Here is an 18206-nt window from a genome sequence, read left to right as displayed (position 1 = left end):
TGTCGTGGAAACTACTGCAATTACATGATACACTCAAGTCAGGAACATACGGCCAGCTGGAGCCTCAAAAAATCATCTAGTCTATCATCCCTTTCTGGGCTGGAATAAAAATATTCTAAACAACCCACTGACTGTCTCTGCTCAAGTGACCACTTTACAGCTCTCAGAATTAGCTGGTTCTATGTTACACAGTATTTTTCCCAATAACTAAACTACATATTCATACTTGTGCAGGCTTAGCTGGAAATTAAGTTTTCCTGCCCTTCAATATTCAACAGAGAAGCCCTGCTTCTATGATAAATAGGCAAGTGAATGTGGACTCCTAGGATCTTAACATCTTCCCTTCTACTCAAAATTACATAACCACAGAATAGTTTGGGTTGAAAGAGGCTTTAAAAATCATCTAGTTCCAACTCCCTGGTATCATAAAAGATGCCTAACAGCTCCAAATCCCTAAAGTCCTGGGACTGGCTGCAGTAGTGCAGTTGCTCACAGCCCATTTCCTCCCTTCCCCTAAGGGTTTGACCTCACACACCAAGATGAAAACAAAATTGCATGACTAGGTGCTTCCTTATTCTGTAAGCAATAAGGGATTAACAATACCAGTCTGTCCTTCCATTTAAATCCTCTTACATGCACGGGAAAGATCTGCTTTAGCAACACAAAGATCATCCAATATTGTGTGCCAGAATAAACAACTCCAGAGCATTCTTAAAAGAAATAAATTATGAATGAAATCCGCTAGCTTCTAAATAATCTAAAAGGAAAATACAGAACATTCACTGTATTGGTGGCTTTTACACCTACGATCTTTGGGAAAGTATTTCCATGTTATAATTTGCAATGATTGTGCACATTAGATGCAAAATTTTAAACATTAACAAATCTAAAGTATTAACTTTGTCCTTCTGCTGAACAGTTCTGCATTGCTTTCTCTATTTTCTAGTAAAAATGCTATTTGTTATTCATACTTTAAAATACACAGGATGTGGGACAAATCCAAGTTAATGTTCTTGCCTGGCCTAGGAAACCATGACAACAAACACTGGAAGATTATCTGCATTTTGTAGCTGTGCAGGTCTGTAAAAACAGACTAGCAAGGAAGGGCCGTGATCAAAACCAAACAAATGGAAGCTCAAGTGTCTTTTGACGTCTCACCCTACCCCCTATCTCTCAGCTCTTGTCCAACTCCTTTTCAGTCAGCTTTTCTCTCGCAAACATTTAGACACATGAGCAATTTCACACCTTAACAGTCCACTGGAGGCAATGAGGCTATTCAAGCAGGGAAAGTTATTTATAAACAGAGATTCGAAACCTTCAGCTGGAGAGCTGAACATAACTGCACATCTCTCGGCAAAGCACTATGGAAATACATGGTAGTGGAGATGCAGCATCCATCATTTCCCAAGAGTATTGTTGAATTTGGTTGTGGCCAAATCAAGGAGGAAAAATAAGCCGTGCGATCTTGTGTGAGATTACAACAAAATTGAAAAATATTTTCTTAAAAACCCAAAGAATCAAGATGTAGATTTAAATGAAAAGCTCGGCACTGGAGACAAACCTTTTTTTAACAAATTCCATTTAGAGCAGTCCGCTTGGTTACTCACAAATACACTTTACAGCATATTTACATATTTCCATACACAGTGCTCAAGACATGTTACATTTCTACCATCATAGATAATTACTTGCAATTGGGCTCCACGGGAGCCCAATTTTCCAGAATTTAGACACCATCATGAGGTTTAACTACTTATGACTTTATTTCTAAGCTTACAGATTTTCCTTGGAAGAAGACTAAGGCACCCTTTCCTGCTATGAAAATTATAAAGATTCAAAAAAGATGACGACCTAATGTTCTTTCCACAAACACGTTATTAAGGGAAAAGCAGTATCAGTTATAAGATTTTTTAAAATTGTCCTGCTTAGCAGTTAACGTAAGACACCACGCAGAAGTATCAGTCCACATCAAGGAGCCCTCACTACGAAAAGAAGAATGCCAAGCAGCAAAGTCAGGTCCAGCGAAGGGCCTCCTCAGCGGGATCGCCCGTTCCCAAACGCAGCCCACGAACGTCCCAGTTGCGCCAGGGCGAGCGGCCCCACGGCTTTCCTGGGGATGCCGGCGAAGGGAGCGAGAGGCAGCGGTACTGGCGGCCCAGCACGGTGTCCGTCGCCAGGCAGCGCGCCGCGGGGCGCCCCGGGGGGCCGAGCAGCCCCGGGGGGAGCCGGAGCAGCAGCCCCGGGGGGAGCCGGAGCAGCAGCCCCCGGGGGGAGCCGGAGCAGCAGCCCCCGGGGGGAGCCGGAGCAGCAGCCCCCGGGGGGAGCCGGAGCAGCAGCCCCCGGGGGGAGCCGGAGCAGCAGCCCCCGGGGGGAGCCGGAGCAGCAGCCCCCGGGGGGAGCCGGAGCAGCAGCCCCCGGGGGGAGCCGGAGCAGCAGCCCCCGGGGGGAGCCGGAGCAGCAGCCCCCGGGGGGAGCCGGAGCAGCAGCCCCCGGGGGGAGCCGGAGCAGCAGCCCCCGGGGGGAGCCGGAGCAGCAGCCCCCGGGGGGAGCCGGAGCAGCAGCCCCCGGGGGGAGCCGGAGCAGCAGCCCCCGGGGGGAGCCGGAGCAGCAGCCCCCGGGGGGAGCCGGAGCAGCAGCCCCCGGGGGGAGCCGGAGCAGCAGCCCCCGGGGGGAGCCGGAGCAGCAGCCCCGGGGGGAGCCGGAGCAGCAGCCCCGGGGGGAGCCGGAGCAGCAGCCCCCGGGGGGAGCCGGAGCAGCAGCCCCGGGGGGAGCCGGAGCAGCAGCCCCCGGGGGGAGCCGGAGCAGCAGCCCCGGGGGGAGCCGGAGCAGGCCCCGCGGCGCGGAACGGCAGCGCCGCCGCCCGGCAGCCACAAGTACTGCGCCGTATGCAAATCACCCGCTCCCTGACCAATGGAATCCTGGACCCCGTCCAAAGGGCTCGGCTAGAGGGCTCTCCATTGGCTTTTCTTTCAGCCAATCAACAGCCACATCTCGAGATTCACCCCGCCCCTGGCGGACACGCGCTGCCGCCTCTTCCTCCGCGCGGAGCTTTCGTCACGCGCCCCGCGCCGCGCTTTGTTTGGCTGGCGCTGGGGCCGTGACCCCGCCCCCGCCTCGCTCCCGCTCGCCGCCAGCCAATGGGGCGCGTTGCTTGGGGGGCGGGGAGCGCCGGCGCTCTTAGCTGGGCCCGCGCGCCGCGGCCCCGCCCCCGGCCCGGGCAGGGTGAGGAGGAACCGGAACCGCCACGGCCCCAGCCCGGCCCGAGCCCGGCCCGGCCCGGCGGCGCTGGCACCGCGGCTGCGTTTCGGAGCAGCCCGGGGAAGAGGTCGGCCCCACAGCCGGTGAGCGGGGCTGCCGCCGCCAGCAAAACTGGGAGGGCCGCTGGGCTTCGCGCCGGCCGCCTCCGGAGCTGGCGGGTCTGGGCGCAGCCCTGGGGTGCCGGAGCAGCCGAGGCAGCCGCCGGCGGCGGAGCCAGAGCGCGGAGCCTGCGTGACGGCATTGATGCGGCAGGTGAGGCAGGGGCGGGGGATGGAGCGGGGCGGGACGCACCTGGCCTTGGGGAGACCGGCCCGGCCCCGCTTGCCCGTCCGGGCCGGCCGCGCTTGGGGAACGCGTCTCTGTGGCTCTTACGGGAGGCAGCGGAGGGACCGCCACGAGGGTGTAGACGACTGAAGCAGCTAGGCTGAAGAAATGATCAGTTAAGGAGAAAAAGGGAAAGGAGGAAGAAGGTGGAAACGAAAGGAGAAAGCAGCTCTAACGGGGAAACTGCGCGGCTTAGGCAGAATGCTGGCAGGAGCCAGCAGTTGAGAAGTGGGGCAGATCCAGCGGTGTGCTGCTCGGATCCCGTAAGGAGCTGTCCCCAAGGAGTGTGTCTTTGTTTCCCCCCCGCTAATTGTTGGGGGAGGCCAGTGGCTGGGTTTTATTACTATAAAACCAAACTTGAAATTATTTAAGCCTTGCTTATGTGAAGATTTTGAGCACACACTGTCAGAATTGGAATATTTCTGTCCTCAAAATAACTAGAAACTGTAGGTTTTGGTGAGTGAAGAACCAGTTTGTAACTAGGGACCTGTCAAGTGAGTAAATAACCAAATTTCAGTGTGAGTTCAAATCCACAGTTCAGATCAGTTTATTGAGCATTTTCAAGGAGCAAAACGTTGCCCAACACAGTTCTGGATGGGTTCAGTGTTTTAGCTGAAAAATAGAGGGAAAAATATAATTTTAATAGTAGCAGTACAACTCATAAGCAGTAACTTTGTGAATTTGTATGCCATATCATGTTGATGCATCTTTGTTAAATTGAACCTCGTTTTCCTGGTGTCAGCCTAATCTGTAGTGATTCCAGTGTTTGTGATATTCAGAATTTCCTCCTCCTGTTGGTTATCTTTTCCCTAAATGGAAGTTGGATGGTGGCTCCTGCCATGGTGTCAAGGCAGCTGCATCCCAAGTGCTGCTCCTTGCTGGGTGCTCTAACTGGTTCTTTCTTGGAAGTTGACTTCTTTAAGACATGCTGTCAGTAATTTTTTTACACTCTTCAGGAAAAACTAGAGCAGTTGCTGGGTTTTAACAGATAATGTGATTTAATGACTTAAGCCTGTGTCCATATCTGACGTTTTGTTCCAAGTGTTTGAAAAAAGCCTTCAGAATTGAGAGGATTTGTGAAGTCAGCACAGGAAGTGGTCATCCCAGCAACTGGTGCCAATGTCAGGTCCGAAAGTTGACAGATGCTTTTGAAAGCCCAGGGATTCTCCCTTGGCACAAGGGTTCAGGGCTGCCCTGCTTGGCCAGAGTCTCTGCATGGCCAGGAGCAACGAGGCAAGGGTGTACAACCGCTGTAGAGGCATCTGAAGTTTATTGCCCTCCAAAGTGAAAAAAAAAAAAAGAAAAAAAAAAGAAAAAAGGGGGGAAATTGGGTGGCATTAATTCTCTCCCAGCAGAGGCGGCAGGCGGGGGTGCTGGCCTGGGGAGCGGTCCCTGCCCGTTCCCGGTGACAGAACAGACCCGGCCCACGGTGCTGCCGTCGGCGGGGGCGGCGGGGTCGGGGCTGCCCGGCGGAAAGGAGCGCGGGGAGGTGCGGGGTGGGGGCGGAGGGGAGCGGGAACCTCGGGAGCCTCGGCCAGTCCCAGCCCCAGACACACACACAGGAGGAGGAGAAGCCGCCGCCGCATCCAGGAGCATGGATCCCCCCCCCGCGGCGGGCCGGGCCGCGGCTCCGCGGTGAGGGGAGAGGAGAGCCCCAGGCCCGGGAGCGCCGAGGGCTGGGGTGGGATGGGATGGGATGGGATGGGATGGGGGAGCAGCACTTCTCCGTTCTCCTGCGCCGGCCCAGCGGCTGCCGCTCCTCCGGCGCTGGCGAGCGCTGCCACACGCCCGAGTTTGGCCGGGCGATTTCTCGGCCAAAGGCGGCCCGGAGCACTTCGGGACGGAGACGAGGGGCTACCGGGGGCCCCTGGCTGCCGTTTGGGCCGGTTTGGGAGGGGTTGTGGCGGGGCTTTCCCCCTCCCGCCCTCGGCACAGGTTGTTGGGTCGGGACAGCAAACGAAAGGGGATTTAGTAACAAACAACGGCGGCCATGTTGAGAGGAATTTCTGCAGCTAAACTTCTCCCCTCTCAGCCCGGGGGTTTCTCTGCCTCCCCGGGGGGCTCCCTGGCCTGACTGTGTTGCCCCCCTCATTTCTCCCTCTCCTCCCCCGCAGGATGACAGTGAAACTGGGAGAGAGCAGCGGGGAGGAAGGGGTGAAAAAGCTGGGCAAGAGAGCAGGAGGAGATGAGGAGTCCCTGGAAGAAGAAGGGGCAGGAGGAGGAGGAGAGGCAGCTCCAGGCAGCAGCAGCACAAAGAAAGAAGAGAAGATCATTAACAGCAACACTACCAGCAGCCCCCCACCGAACCCCAACTTGTCACCGGCCCCTGCCTCTCTCCAGCCATCCCAGAGCCAGGACCAGCATCATTTTCTCAGGTCCAGTGTCAGACCGCAGAGCAAGAGACTGAAGAAGGATTCCCAGGCATCCTCCTCGGTTGGCAGCAGCACTGCCGGGAAAGGCAAAGGTAATGTGTTTTGACACCCTAAAAACATGCAGGGAAGGGTGATGGCAAAGAGGGGAGGCACCTATGGGGCTGTGGGTTGTCATTCTCTTTCTGTAGATGCCATCTTTTGTTTGGTTTTGGGAAGGTGTTTTGGAGCTTGTTTCTCATGGCTGAAATCTTCTTTGTGTCCCAAGGCTTCAGCTTCTCTGCTGCCCACTCTCCTCTCTGCACTTCCAGAAATGGGGGGTCTGCACATTTATGTGGAGGAGGGAAAATTCTACATTATTGAAGCAAATCTTTAATGTCTTTATTTCATCTCTCTTGAGTTTTGGGAAATTCCTGTATTTTGATTAGGAAATCAGACTCTAGCTAGCTGTGTAATCAGGTGGCTGCACTCTGAATTCTGTTCTTGGATAGTAACAAAATATTCACTGGGTGCTAGTTAGCATAGGAAAAAAATCCCACCCACAAGACACTGGTGATTTCCATCAGTTATTTCTATTATCTAAATAATTATTTTGGAAACAGCAATGAAATACACATATTGTCATATTTGTTTCTAAGGTGGTGGGAGTCCTGTTTCTCTGTATCACAACAGTTTGAGCATCTATGTGATTTGAGTTTTTATTAAGATTGATTTGTATACATCTGAAGGGTCTGTAGGTACAGACATACACACACCTGCTTTTCCACTTAGCACTGGAGACAAGAATTTGATTTTTTTTTTGGTGCTGTTTCTAGCTTGAATAGCTGGAAGGCAGCAGGAATATTTAAATATTTTGATGCTATTGTGTGTGCTCAGCAGTGACTGATGACATCTCAGCACTGCAGTTGAGCTGTACTTGAGCCTAATTTTGGATATCGGGTGCTAAAGTACTCAAGTGTTATTTTCTGTTAATTTTTGAGAAAAACAGCACTCAAAGATTGCATCAACATTTAAAATAATGGAATTTACTCTTGTCTGCTAAATTGAAGTATAATTCCATGTAGCATAAATGTGTCTTGGAGGTTACCTCACTCTTGTCCATCTCAGGGGTGTGCACATGCTGGGCATTAAGTAAGCATTACAGTTACGGTAGTTTTGTGTTGCAGTGATAAAGCAGTGCAAATCGGGATATTTTAGTTATTGTTAAATCAGAAAAATGTTCTTGAACTCAGTTGCTTGACAGTTGGTATAATTGACTAAAATATTTCTAAATACCTTAGTAAGTCCTCTTTAATATCTTGAGTGTTAAATGAAAGCTCTGTGTGGTGGTAGAGGACAAAACAGAAAGGCCTATATAATTTTTCTTCCAGTTGCATGAAACCAAATAAACAAACAAATGGAATACCCAGGAGTGTTTAGCTATGTATAATTAATTCCAGGATTGTAAATAGTATTAGATGTGAGGAGGTGTTTCTTTGAAATACATCTTGTCTGTGATTCACAAGTTGAATATGTCCATTTGAAATTATTCAATTGATTTGGAAGTCCATACATGTGTGAACAAATACATGTGTTTGTGTAAGTGTATATTCATGTTTGTACATGAACATTTACTTCCAATTCTAAAGCAGCAGAATGATTTTTCACTAAGAATAGCCTCACAAGAGGAAAAGAAATTTCATTCACTTTTGCAATTCAGATTCCAAAACACCCATAAGAAAATCACATACAGAACAGAAAATATTAACTTAGTAAACAGTCATGGATTGCAATCACTGTACCATGTTGTCAGTGGAGAGAACTGACAGCATGGTACAGTGTTTGGGAGAACTTCTTAAATTCATCAGGAGTGACAGTGGTAGAATTATGACTGTGCTTTCACCTTTTCAATTTTAAGACCAGCCGCAGCTCTGCCTGGCCAGATTTGGTGTGAATGTGTCCTATTGATTGAATTCTCTGATATGGTTGAGAACATAATTGTTAGATTTTGGAGAACAGAGCCATGGAGCAGGATCCTTTCTAATTTGAGCTCTTTATGTTCAGAGATGCCTAATGAGACGTTTTTCAGGCTTGTCTAAATTCTCCCTAGTGGAATGCCTTGTGATCAGAATTCATAGTGCTCTGTGTTCCGAGCGAAGTGTCTCACAGAGCCACCTTCTGATAGGGAATGAATGGAAGGGTGGAGATGACTTATAAAGATTGGACTTCAGTCCTTTCATTAGCTGTTCCACTGACTTTCTCCTCCCTCTGTAAGTATAAAAATGATGAAAAGCTGGAGTGCATCAGCTCTGAACTTGGAAGCTTATGAATTATGTCAAAGTCAAGGTGATGGCTGCACAAGTAACTCTGACAGGGGCCAGCTGGAGTGACCAGACCATGCCTATGCTTGGTCCAGTGAAACCAGAAACTTGTTTTTGTCATACGCATTCAATAATGCTGTGTAACCCTTAACATTTTATTTAAGTGATTCTACTTGTAGAACCTCTGTATTCTGAAAGGAAGACTCTCACTTGCCAATTTTTAAGGAGCGTGATCAATGCACTTTCTTTCAAATTGTAGTTGCTCAGCAAGCGTTGGTTTGTCTTCAGAGAAGTTTTGAAAATAGTTGTTTTTTTTTTTTTTTCCTGTGTGTTGCAAATTCGTTTTTACTTTTGGCATTCATGCTTTTAGGGTCCTTAATTGTAGCAGACAAAGCATTGATAAACTTGGCTGTAAACTGTAAAAAGAGCGTGCCCACTCAGCAGCTGCTGACTTTTCAACTTTATCTTACTGTGGTTCTGGGAAGGTTGCTCATAATAATTCCCAAGTTCTGCCTCATGGAGTGTGTAAACATGCTGCTAATATTGCCCTGATGTACTCTTTAATTGCACCTTCGAATCCTGCCTCTTGCCTTTTGTGTACTGAGATGCACTTTTGAGTTTGGGACAAAAATTACATAGGAAGTAGTACAGTAAAATACAGTTTGGAAACTATTTCACTTCAGTAGCCAATCCATTTGGAATTGTGGGAAGGTTTATCAAATCTCCTGCACAAATATCTAAATATTTGCATTTTTTTAGAATTATTATCATACTCTGTTCATCACCTTTTTAGTTGTATTTTCAAGGTTGTAGTCTACACCTCAACTGATGGATGACTTTTAAAGCATGAAGGCTTGAAAGGAAATCTTCAAGTAACTCGCATGAAACCATAGCAGAAACTTGAAGGACTGGTGGTGTCGAGACAGTTTATTGGGGGAGTTCGATTGCAGGGAGGTCTGTTGAGGGAGAAGACTCAGACCAAGTTAAGGTTGCTGAAAAAGAGGGATTTCTGAGAGTTTGCTTCTCAAACACTAATATGCCACATGGTTGCTGAGCACAGGTGTTAAGGTGTGTTTTGAGGCTTTGGTCCATGAAGCCATCCTGGATGGAATATGTATGCCTGTGTATGTTGTGACCACGCTGGTAAAAGTCATATTGGAATACGTTGCCACAATGTGCTGTAGATGTAGCTTGTAGAACTAGAGTATAGTATTGCCATTTTCGTATTTTTATCCATTTTCTGAATGCAGAGTGAAGTCAGGAGGACTAGCCTAATGGTGATGAGCTGAAGCTTGAAGATGTCTTTCATGCTGTTGTTCTGAATTTATTCCTAAAATGTGTAGAATGGCTCAAACAAGTATTTGGGTTTATTTTGAGGTAATAATCAGTTCTTTTTTGGAAAAGGACTTATTCAGCTGAAAGCTTAGTTGAATTGAAGTGTTCAGTCTTTTGGCATGGTATAGAACTTGCTAAAAAAGTCTAGTTTGTTTCAGCATGCCAAAATTTCATGTTTGGTAGCATGTGGGTTAAATTGACTACTGTCTTCTGTAGAGAGGATGTAGATACCAAAAAACCTGATATATGTACTTACAGTGTGTTCTATTGTATCTTCCTGAGTTCATGGGTTGCGGAATATGAGATGTTACTCCTCCAGCATTTCTCTGGGACGTGAACCACTGTTTAAAAACTAGTGGCACATTCTGTCAGTGGTTGTTCTGACATTCTCCTCAATTCTGTCCGTCTCACTTGCACTTAGTACCTCTCCTTCCATCCTACCCTGAAATGATTCATTCTTTGCCATCCCATTTACACAGTTCTCCTTCCCTCCCTTTCGAAGTGGCTCAGGACCGGGACTCCACAGTATCTCATCCTGTACTGCAAGAGGAGGATTTTCTCCTTCTGTGCAGTAGGTACTGAGCTCTGACAGGTACCTGCCTGCAAGGCTGCAGGGTTAAGTGGAACTTCATACTGAGCTTTATGGGTATTTTCTTCGGGAAAAGCAAGAGAATAGTGATTTATGGGAGATGGGGTAGTGACCAAATATATAATAAACCATGGAGGTTTTTTTATAGCTCTTCTGGGTTAGCTCAGATAGTGCTGCCTTTGATACATTACATACTAAACAGATCCTGTCCATAGAGAGAAGCAAGCCTTGAGTATAGGTTTGTTAAAGGCTCTGGTTGACAATTGACACTCTCTATGCTTTTAACACATTCAGCTATCTCTAATTTTCTAACTAGTAGCAGTTAGGAGAAGATAGGCTACCATTGTCTGTGTGGGACAGTTACCAGCTGAGCCTGAGATTAGCTGAGTTGGTCAGAGCAAGGAACTAAGAATGCCACGGTCACGGGTTCAGTTCCTGTATGGGCCATTCATGTAAGAGTAGGACTCCATAATCCTTGTGGGTCCCTTCCAACTCAGAATATTCTGTGAGTCTGTGTTGTAAACTTTGGATGTTAATTCACAGCAAGAACACTATATGGCATAACCCTGCTGTAAGAGGTAAGCTGTTCTAGACTCCCCCTTCTCAGGTGTCCATGCTGTGTCCTGTGGAGGCAGGGTGGAAACTTCCTTTCCAGTTACAAAGTTAGCAAAATGAAGCGTTGACTTGTGGGGAACTTGTCTGTTAGAAGTTGGCATTTGCATCCCACGCTTTGGAGAGTGAGTTAGTCCTTGCATTCAGCATTTGAACTGCAACAGGCAAGAGTGTGAATGCCTCATCTTGTTTATAAAGGTATTCCCAAATGAGTGCTCCACCTACAGTGACTGGTGACTCCTGAAGAAGTTAAGAGGTTGTGAGCTAAGCCTGTAACCCAGCCTGTGTGTTGGGATACAAAGGTGTAGTGAGGATTTACTCTGGGGATTTCAGCTTCTCTGTGTGTGTAATCTGTCACAGAAGATATGATTCAGCTGGCCTGTAAGAGCTGTCAGTGGAAGACTGAAAGACAAATTCTGACATGCTACCTGGAAGGAAGAAGTTGTGGCAGTAGTCACGATGAGATCCTGATACTATCAATGTCTGTTATTTTAAACATGTGTATTCCATTGTTTGTCATTTTCATATGGGATTCTGAAACTGCAGTTTTTAAATGTTTTTGTATAAATTTTTGCAAGTGTTTATGTTTTGCTTTGAACTACAGAGACAGCTTTTTCCACGGGGATGTAGTTTGATATGATATTATGCCAGTCACAGATAATTGACATTTTAATAATGGGACATATAGATGGGTGGAGAACACTGGACAAAAGGAATGAATAAGTTTCTCTGGAACACTGGTGTTTTGACCCATAATTTTGTTGGGCATTGCAGTTCAAATACTGAGTACAAAAACCTGAAGTCTTTGCAAACTGTGTATTAAAAGCTAAGGGAAAATGCTGGGAACTTACATATCCACATGAATACCTTGTACACAGGTGCTGGTGTTTGGTGCATCTAGAGCGAAGGAAAGGAGTTGTTACAGCTCTAATGGTGTGGATGTCTAGGTCACTGGCTTGGAGTTGCAAGATGAGTAGACAGTGGAGAATGTCCAGTTTGTCTTTGTCTTGTCTATAAATGATTTTACATTGAACAAACACCCCAGCAGGTTGTTAGAGTGAGCCCCTTCCTTCTCCCCAGCATTCTGCAGCAGTAATGGTATAGCTGGCCTCAGGGGAGCTTCTTGTTTTAATGCATTGATGAAGTTTTAAATCATCCATTATTGGGAATTAATAATAGAATCGTCAGTCATTAGTGAGGGGATGAAAGCTCATTAGCTGTTCTGTATGTAACGAGAATTGCATACAGTCAGATTGAAGTAATGAACTTATTGGGGTTAATTTATTGATGTATGTCTGGTCTTGTTTTTGCCTTTTATCCTGAACTGGGCTATAGTTCTTTGTTTTAGAATACAGTACATTCCAGTGCCGTACCAAGGTTCAGTATACTCTAAGTTGGATTGGGATAACCCGAAGATAAATAATACCATGCACAGTAGTAAGAAAGTTTATGCAAAGGAATGATAGAGCAAACACCTTTGTTCCTGAAAAAACTGAATGGCACGTAAGAGCTCTGTAGAGGTGACAGGATATTCAGATTCTTAGATCTTCCTATACAATACTCTGAACAATTGTCTGGATGCTAATTTATAAAACAGTTTAAAACAAAAAAGATTCTGATAAAATTCCCAGGACTACAGTTTGTCTTGTGGAATAGTAACTGCATAAAGGAACAAAAGATCAATTATGAGCTACGTGTCCTCTGTAGAAGTTGAATTCATGGAGTCCTCAGCATGTTCAATAGAACTCTCTTCGATCCATCTTTTACCTACAACTAAAATGTAAATTAAAATTAACTGAACTTTAAATTCCAATAAGACCATAAAATCTTCACTGGCACTTTAGCTTCTTATGCTTTTTAATGAGGAAAACTTTATGTGTACCAAGTGTACTGAACAGTCTTTAGAAAATTCTTGGTAAGATCTGTTCTTCAAGCAGCTTACTTAGGATTTTATTTACTTGAGCAAGTATTAAAAAAAAAAGAAAAACCCCCAGAAACCCCAAACAAAAACCAACCACCCAGCACACAAATTAAACCCGAAAATCCTGCATTTGTTGTTCCTCTGAAGGATTTCTCGCAAGTTAGGGATCAGTGATCAGAATAGTGACTCTGGACTGAAATTCTCTACCTGGCTTCTGATAAAGGACATCTTCTGTGTTGGGAGCTGGTAGCAACAGGAGATTGGAGACTGAGTCTGGGGACTGACATGTTTGACTTTTCCCTTCTTGACCAAAGATCTGTATTTCATTACTGTGTAAATTGTGATATTCCAATCTCACATTTGCAGAATGAGGAAGTGTCAGTTCTGTGTCTGTGTTGGGTTTCTTCTCAGCCATCTGTTAAAGTGCTCAGTTTTTTTTTTTCTTGTGTTTTCGGTTTTTTAAAGGCTTTACCTCCACAGTGCCAGAATTAAATGGCTTAAGTTTCAGGTTTTTTTATCAGTGGCTGAAAACTTTAGGAAGTAAAGAAGCTGTTTATTTGAGAAGCGGTTTATAAGTGCATTTACTTCTAGATGTCTAATGGTTTTTCATGTCTTGCCTTGCATGCCTCCTTGTGGTAGACAGTAATGTTTTCAAAAGAGTCAAATAGTCATCCCTAGAATTAAAAGAAACATTAACTCCAAAATAGTCACAATATCATATTTTATATCAAGTAAATATTTATTGTATGCATGAAAAAAATGTACTTTCACACATCTTGCTCTCTTCCAGGTTTGATTTCAAATATTCTCCATTACTTGAGCAAGCCACCTTCTCTAGGATTTGGAGAAGTATTATTTTGTCACCCAAAGGAATTCCTTTCAAATTGCAACTGACTTGTTAAGATTTACATACAAGTCTTTAAATCTCTAAAGCATGCTGGGCCTGTAACACCTGATTCTTCTGATACTTAAAAAAATACTGTTAGAATTGTCAAAGTGGGATCTCTGGGTTCTTGAATGAGATATATTTGTATGTGTATATATATATATAAAATCTACATCTATGGGTTTTTTTTTACCTTTGTCAGGTAAAAAGACCTGCTTCATGAAGTTGAGTTTGCAAAGATAACTGAACTTTTTAAGCCTAAATATGAAAGAGAGAATTATGTTGATATGTATGAAAGTTAGGGAAACCACTTGGGACTGCTGTATTGTACAAGCTGGGTGTATAAGCAAATAAACTAAGGCAAGCCAATATATCATGAGGTAAAAGACAAAACGTCAAGGCCAGTAACTGGAGAAAAGGAAAGTGTAATGAGTGTTCTTTATGATGAGCAATGAATGTTTAGTAGTAAAAGACTTCTGTTTTATTAAGTATCTGTCTGCATCGATAAGGACAGTCAAGTCCTAAATAATTTTTTAAAATAAAATTGAAGATAATTTATTTTGGAAATATAAGTTACTGGGAATGTTTCTATTTTTACAGAAGAAAATGAGTGCGTTTTGGGGAGTTTACCTTAGTTTCTGGATTAACATTCTGATATACATTGTCAAACCAGGCATGATGTTTTGTTTGTAGATTTTCCATCCCATTTTCTTTCCAGATCTCTACTTGAGTAAACAGCAAATTCTCTCAGTTTTATCCAGCATTATTCTCATTTTAGTATTTCCAATCTTCATACCTCTTTTTCCATGTTCTTTGCTGATAACTGACAAAGGGACAATCAAGATTACACCTCTGTGCCTTTTTCTGAAAGCCACAGCAAAATTTGGGAAAGGAGAATGGGTTGAGACTTGCCGTCCTTTGGATAGCTGGAGTTTTCCTAGATGGGCCATGTCAGAGGTGATGCTCTGAGGATCATACACTGTGGATCAGATGATGGAAATGCTGGTCTATCGTTGTGTGATGAACTAAAGTCCACATCTCTCAATCCTTCCCTTTCCACAGTTACTCCGGAGGCAGTAGGATCAAGACCAAAGACAAGGTTGTCACTGTCCTGCCTATTTTCCTCATGGACATCACTTTGCTCCATTGGTCAGCTCCCTGTTCAGCACTGCTCAGGAGTTTCCCCTGGCTGCAGGGCGGTGACTGCAGAGCTCACCAGCATATAAGCATCAGCGAGGGTTATCTGGTAGAGGCTGCTGTGATACATTCCTGCTTATCCGTGTTACTTCTGGAAATAAAAAATGAAGCCATTGAAATCTTCCCCTTGTTTTTTGTGCTTTGAGATTTTATTCCTATAAAATGAACCTTGTTATTTGCCCATTGTATTTCAAGTGAAAATGGAGAAAATTCTGAGTTACTCCTTTACCTCTATCCATGAATCCTCCTGTTGGTTTAATATTCACTCTGGTCATGGATTTTTACAGCAGCAGATAATGGAGGGACTGCACCTGGTGGCACATCAGGAATTCCTCCCAGCAATCCTGCTGGGAATTCCAAGTCAGCGACAAGGAACCTGGGTTCCTCGTCAGGAGAGAAGGAAGAAGGGAAGAAGGTCCGACGGCAGTGGGAGTCGTGGAGCACGGAGGACAAAAATACTTTCTTTGAGGGACTGTATGAGGTACATGTAGACGAAAATAAGACACAATGGCTTTGGTTAGAGTCTGGGTATTCCTAAAGAAGGTTGTTTAGGGTGAGATTGGCAGGAGCAGAAGGCCACTTACAGATGAGCATTTGTAGGGCCATACATGGGGCTGTAAAACAGCTGTCAGTTCAAGCCACTTGTCAAAAGTGTCAAGTTTCTTGCGTTTTTTTCTTTAAATACACAGAAAAGATTTCTGAGTTTTATTAATAAATGTTTATAGTAAGTTCAGTTGTTCTTTAATTATGGTTCTGTTTCAAATGAAAATAATTAAATAATGTCCCCATCTAAACTTTTAAAAGCAACACACTTGCTCTGTAATAATACCAAACAAGAAAAGCTCCTCTTTTCTAAAGAGAATTGTGTTTAATGTTTGGCCCTGAAGAGGCTAGAGCCAGTTCAGTCCTAGGGCTGAGAGACAAGAAGTTACCTCATCTTATCTTCTGTCTCTTATGATGTATATGATGGATTCCTGCTTGTCCTGTTTCTGTGGTTATTTCAACAGCATATCTGTTTTGAAACTACATGGCAAAGGTAAAAACAAAAGCAGTGATCGGGAGTTTTCATTGCACATGTGCATATTTTTGAATTATTATTTTTTCATAACGGGTATGGTATCACATACATATGTTTTGTGGACAAAAGGAACACTTAAACAGTGTTTTCTTTTTTTAACTCCCCCGAATTTCAGTAATATTCCTGGGAAACAAGTAATTTTTAAGCCACTTCACTCACTTTTTTTGAATAGTGAAGAAAAGTTTTTAAAAGTTGTTTTAAGGCAGATCTGAGACTCAGTTTGTTCAGTCCCTCCTACCATTCATTTTGTGCCACTGCCTTTCTGACAAGGTTTTCATACTTTGTATTTAAATCAGTTCCAACCTTTTCTACATACAAAAATTTTGTGATAGTAGGAGTTAATGTGTATAAAATCAAATCTTCTGAAACTCAAATTTTTTACTTCTAGTAACAGTAACATGAAATGTACTGTAAATAAAACTGCAGCTGGTATATAGAGTATGTTTTTCATTTACTCTAGTCAGATATTGTGGGGGGAATGCAGAGGAAAGTAAAGAATGCTCAGGGAGAAAATCAGTGATTTCAGTCCAGCTCCTTAACACATTTGTAAGTAAAGTTGAGTGATTTCTTTAATTTGCTAGCAACTTACTGGTTTTATTTTGAAACAGTTAAAGAAATTGGAATGTAATTAATTAGGTATCCATATTGCATTTTATATAAAACAAAGGAAACCAGTGTCATTCTTTCACAGTTGAGTTCTGGTCCCCAAAAATTTTGTTTATGACCATTGAAATCTAATTTCCCGCAAAGAACCCCAAAGGCCCTCACATTGTTTGACTTGACTTACAACAAGATCTAAGTTTGGGTTTGAGTATTTTTATGTGATTTTTTCTTTCTTCAGCATGGGAAGGATTTTGAAGCTATCCAGAACAACATTGCCCTGAAATACAAGAAGAAAGGCAAACCAGCAAGCATGGTGAAGAACAAGGAGCAGGTCCGGCACTTCTACTACCGCACCTGGCACAAGATTTCCAAGTACATTGACTTTGACAATGGTTAGTATGCACCAAAATGGGCTTGGTGCAAGGGTTGGAGTCCAGCCTTTTAGAGGTGAGGAAATAAACACTAAGGAGGAACAGGGAGTTCACAGTGTCTCACTTCTTATTTTTGTTAGCATGGCCCTATCAAGGTTCGTGTTTTGTGAAAAATGCTTTTCAAAACCTGGTGTTTATATCACTACTATTCTGTGAATTCACCGCACCATAGTAAATGCAGACCCTGCTGTTAATACTGGGGGGAAAAACCAGGTTCAAGGAAATGTTTTTGTATTCTCAGGAACATACCCATACTTTCAAGAACAGCCTAAACATTAATCAGGCATGGCTCCATCAAGCAAACTGACCCAGCACCACTTTGCAGTTCTTGGGGGAAGGTAGAAACAAATAACAGTCTGATACAAGTGTAAATGGTGACATATTTGCTCCTACTTTTGTATCATGGGTTCGATAACTTAGGATTCCCAGTGCCATATTCCCCTTCCCATTCTTTTCCCTCCTTCTGCAACTGGTTTAATGAAAACAAAATTAGGAAGTCAGATAAACTGCTGGTGGTGTTTAATAACAGTAACATTATAATTGAGAATGGATTTTTATCAAATCCATACTACTTAGGAATGGACAGAGAGAATTCAAGTTAGTCTGTGAGTAGCCTAATCTGAATAACAGGCTAAAGAAATGTATTTCAGCGTGATCAGATTTTAGTAAGATTCAGTTCTTCTGACTTTAAGGTGTCAAAAATGTCAGTTCTCCCATTAGCTTGTGATTAAGTAATAGTCTCCAGAGTTTTCTGGTCATTCTAATGGTGTATTTTAAGATGCATAAATCATGGCAATTTGTGGTGGTTGAGTTTTTTGGTCTTTGAACAACTCCTAAATATCAGCAACATTTTGGATAGTAAATTCATCTACAGTTTGTGGTCAGAGCCTCTCAAGTTAAAAATAACTTGTCAGGGAGAAATGGATGTGGAAAGAAGTTAAAGGAATGCAAAGCTAGTGTAAAATACAGTCTCTTTATCACAGAATCAGTTAGGATGGAAAAGACCTTTGAGGTCATAAAGTCCAACCTATGACCACCTTGTCAAGTAGACCATGGCACCAAGTGCCACATCCAGTCCTAAACATCTCCAGAGACAGTGACTCCACCACCTCCCTGGGCAGCCCATTCCAATGCTCAAGCATCCATTCTGTGAGCTACTTCCTAATTTCCATCCTAGACCTCCACTGATGCAGCTTAAGGCTGTGTCCTCTTATTCTGTGACTGGTTGTGTAAGAGAAGAGATTGACCCCCACCTGGCTACACCCTCCTTTCAGGGAGTTGTAGGGAGTGATGAAGTCTCCCC

At 44.2% G+C, this 18206-nt stretch overlaps 2 protein-coding genes across 6 annotated transcripts in view; one reads left to right on the top strand and one right to left on the bottom strand.

Annotated features, from left to right (window-relative positions):
- IFT140 (intraflagellar transport 140) overlaps nucleotides 1-992 on the bottom strand; it is an 87750-nt gene extending 86758 nt beyond the window's left edge. Inside the window, exon 1 of the mRNA XM_068206403.1 lies at nucleotides 972-992. The gene's annotated coding sequence lies outside the window, so the exon portion shown is untranslated. The remainder of the gene's footprint in view (nucleotides 1-971) is intronic.
- A 2248-nt stretch (nucleotides 993-3240) lies between these two features.
- CRAMP1 (cramped chromatin regulator homolog 1) overlaps nucleotides 3241-18206 on the top strand; it is a 49329-nt gene continuing 34363 nt past the window's right edge. Inside the window, exons 1-4 of one of the 5 annotated variants that reach the window (XM_068206407.1) lie at nucleotides 3241-3510; nucleotides 5697-6046; nucleotides 15079-15272; nucleotides 16711-16864. In XM_068206407.1, the coding sequence (XP_068062508.1) occupies nucleotides 5698-6046; nucleotides 15079-15272; nucleotides 16711-16864 (697 nt within the window). In that variant the 5' untranslated portion in view covers nucleotides 3241-3510; nucleotide 5697. Of the gene's footprint in view, nucleotides 3511-5119; nucleotides 5218-5696; nucleotides 6047-15078; nucleotides 15273-16710; nucleotides 16865-18206 lie in introns of those variants that run through there. The other 4 variants (XM_068206405.1, XM_068206404.1, XM_068206408.1 and 1 more) reach the window with 4 other exon arrangements.

This window comes from Anomalospiza imberbis, chromosome 16 (genome assembly GCF_031753505.1).
Source record: "Anomalospiza imberbis isolate Cuckoo-Finch-1a 21T00152 chromosome 16, ASM3175350v1, whole genome shotgun sequence".
Classification (NCBI taxonomy): Eukaryota; Metazoa; Chordata; class Aves; order Passeriformes; family Viduidae; genus Anomalospiza; species Anomalospiza imberbis.
Note: the sequence above shows the minus strand (reverse complement) of the source record. Positions and strands in the feature narration are given on the sequence as shown.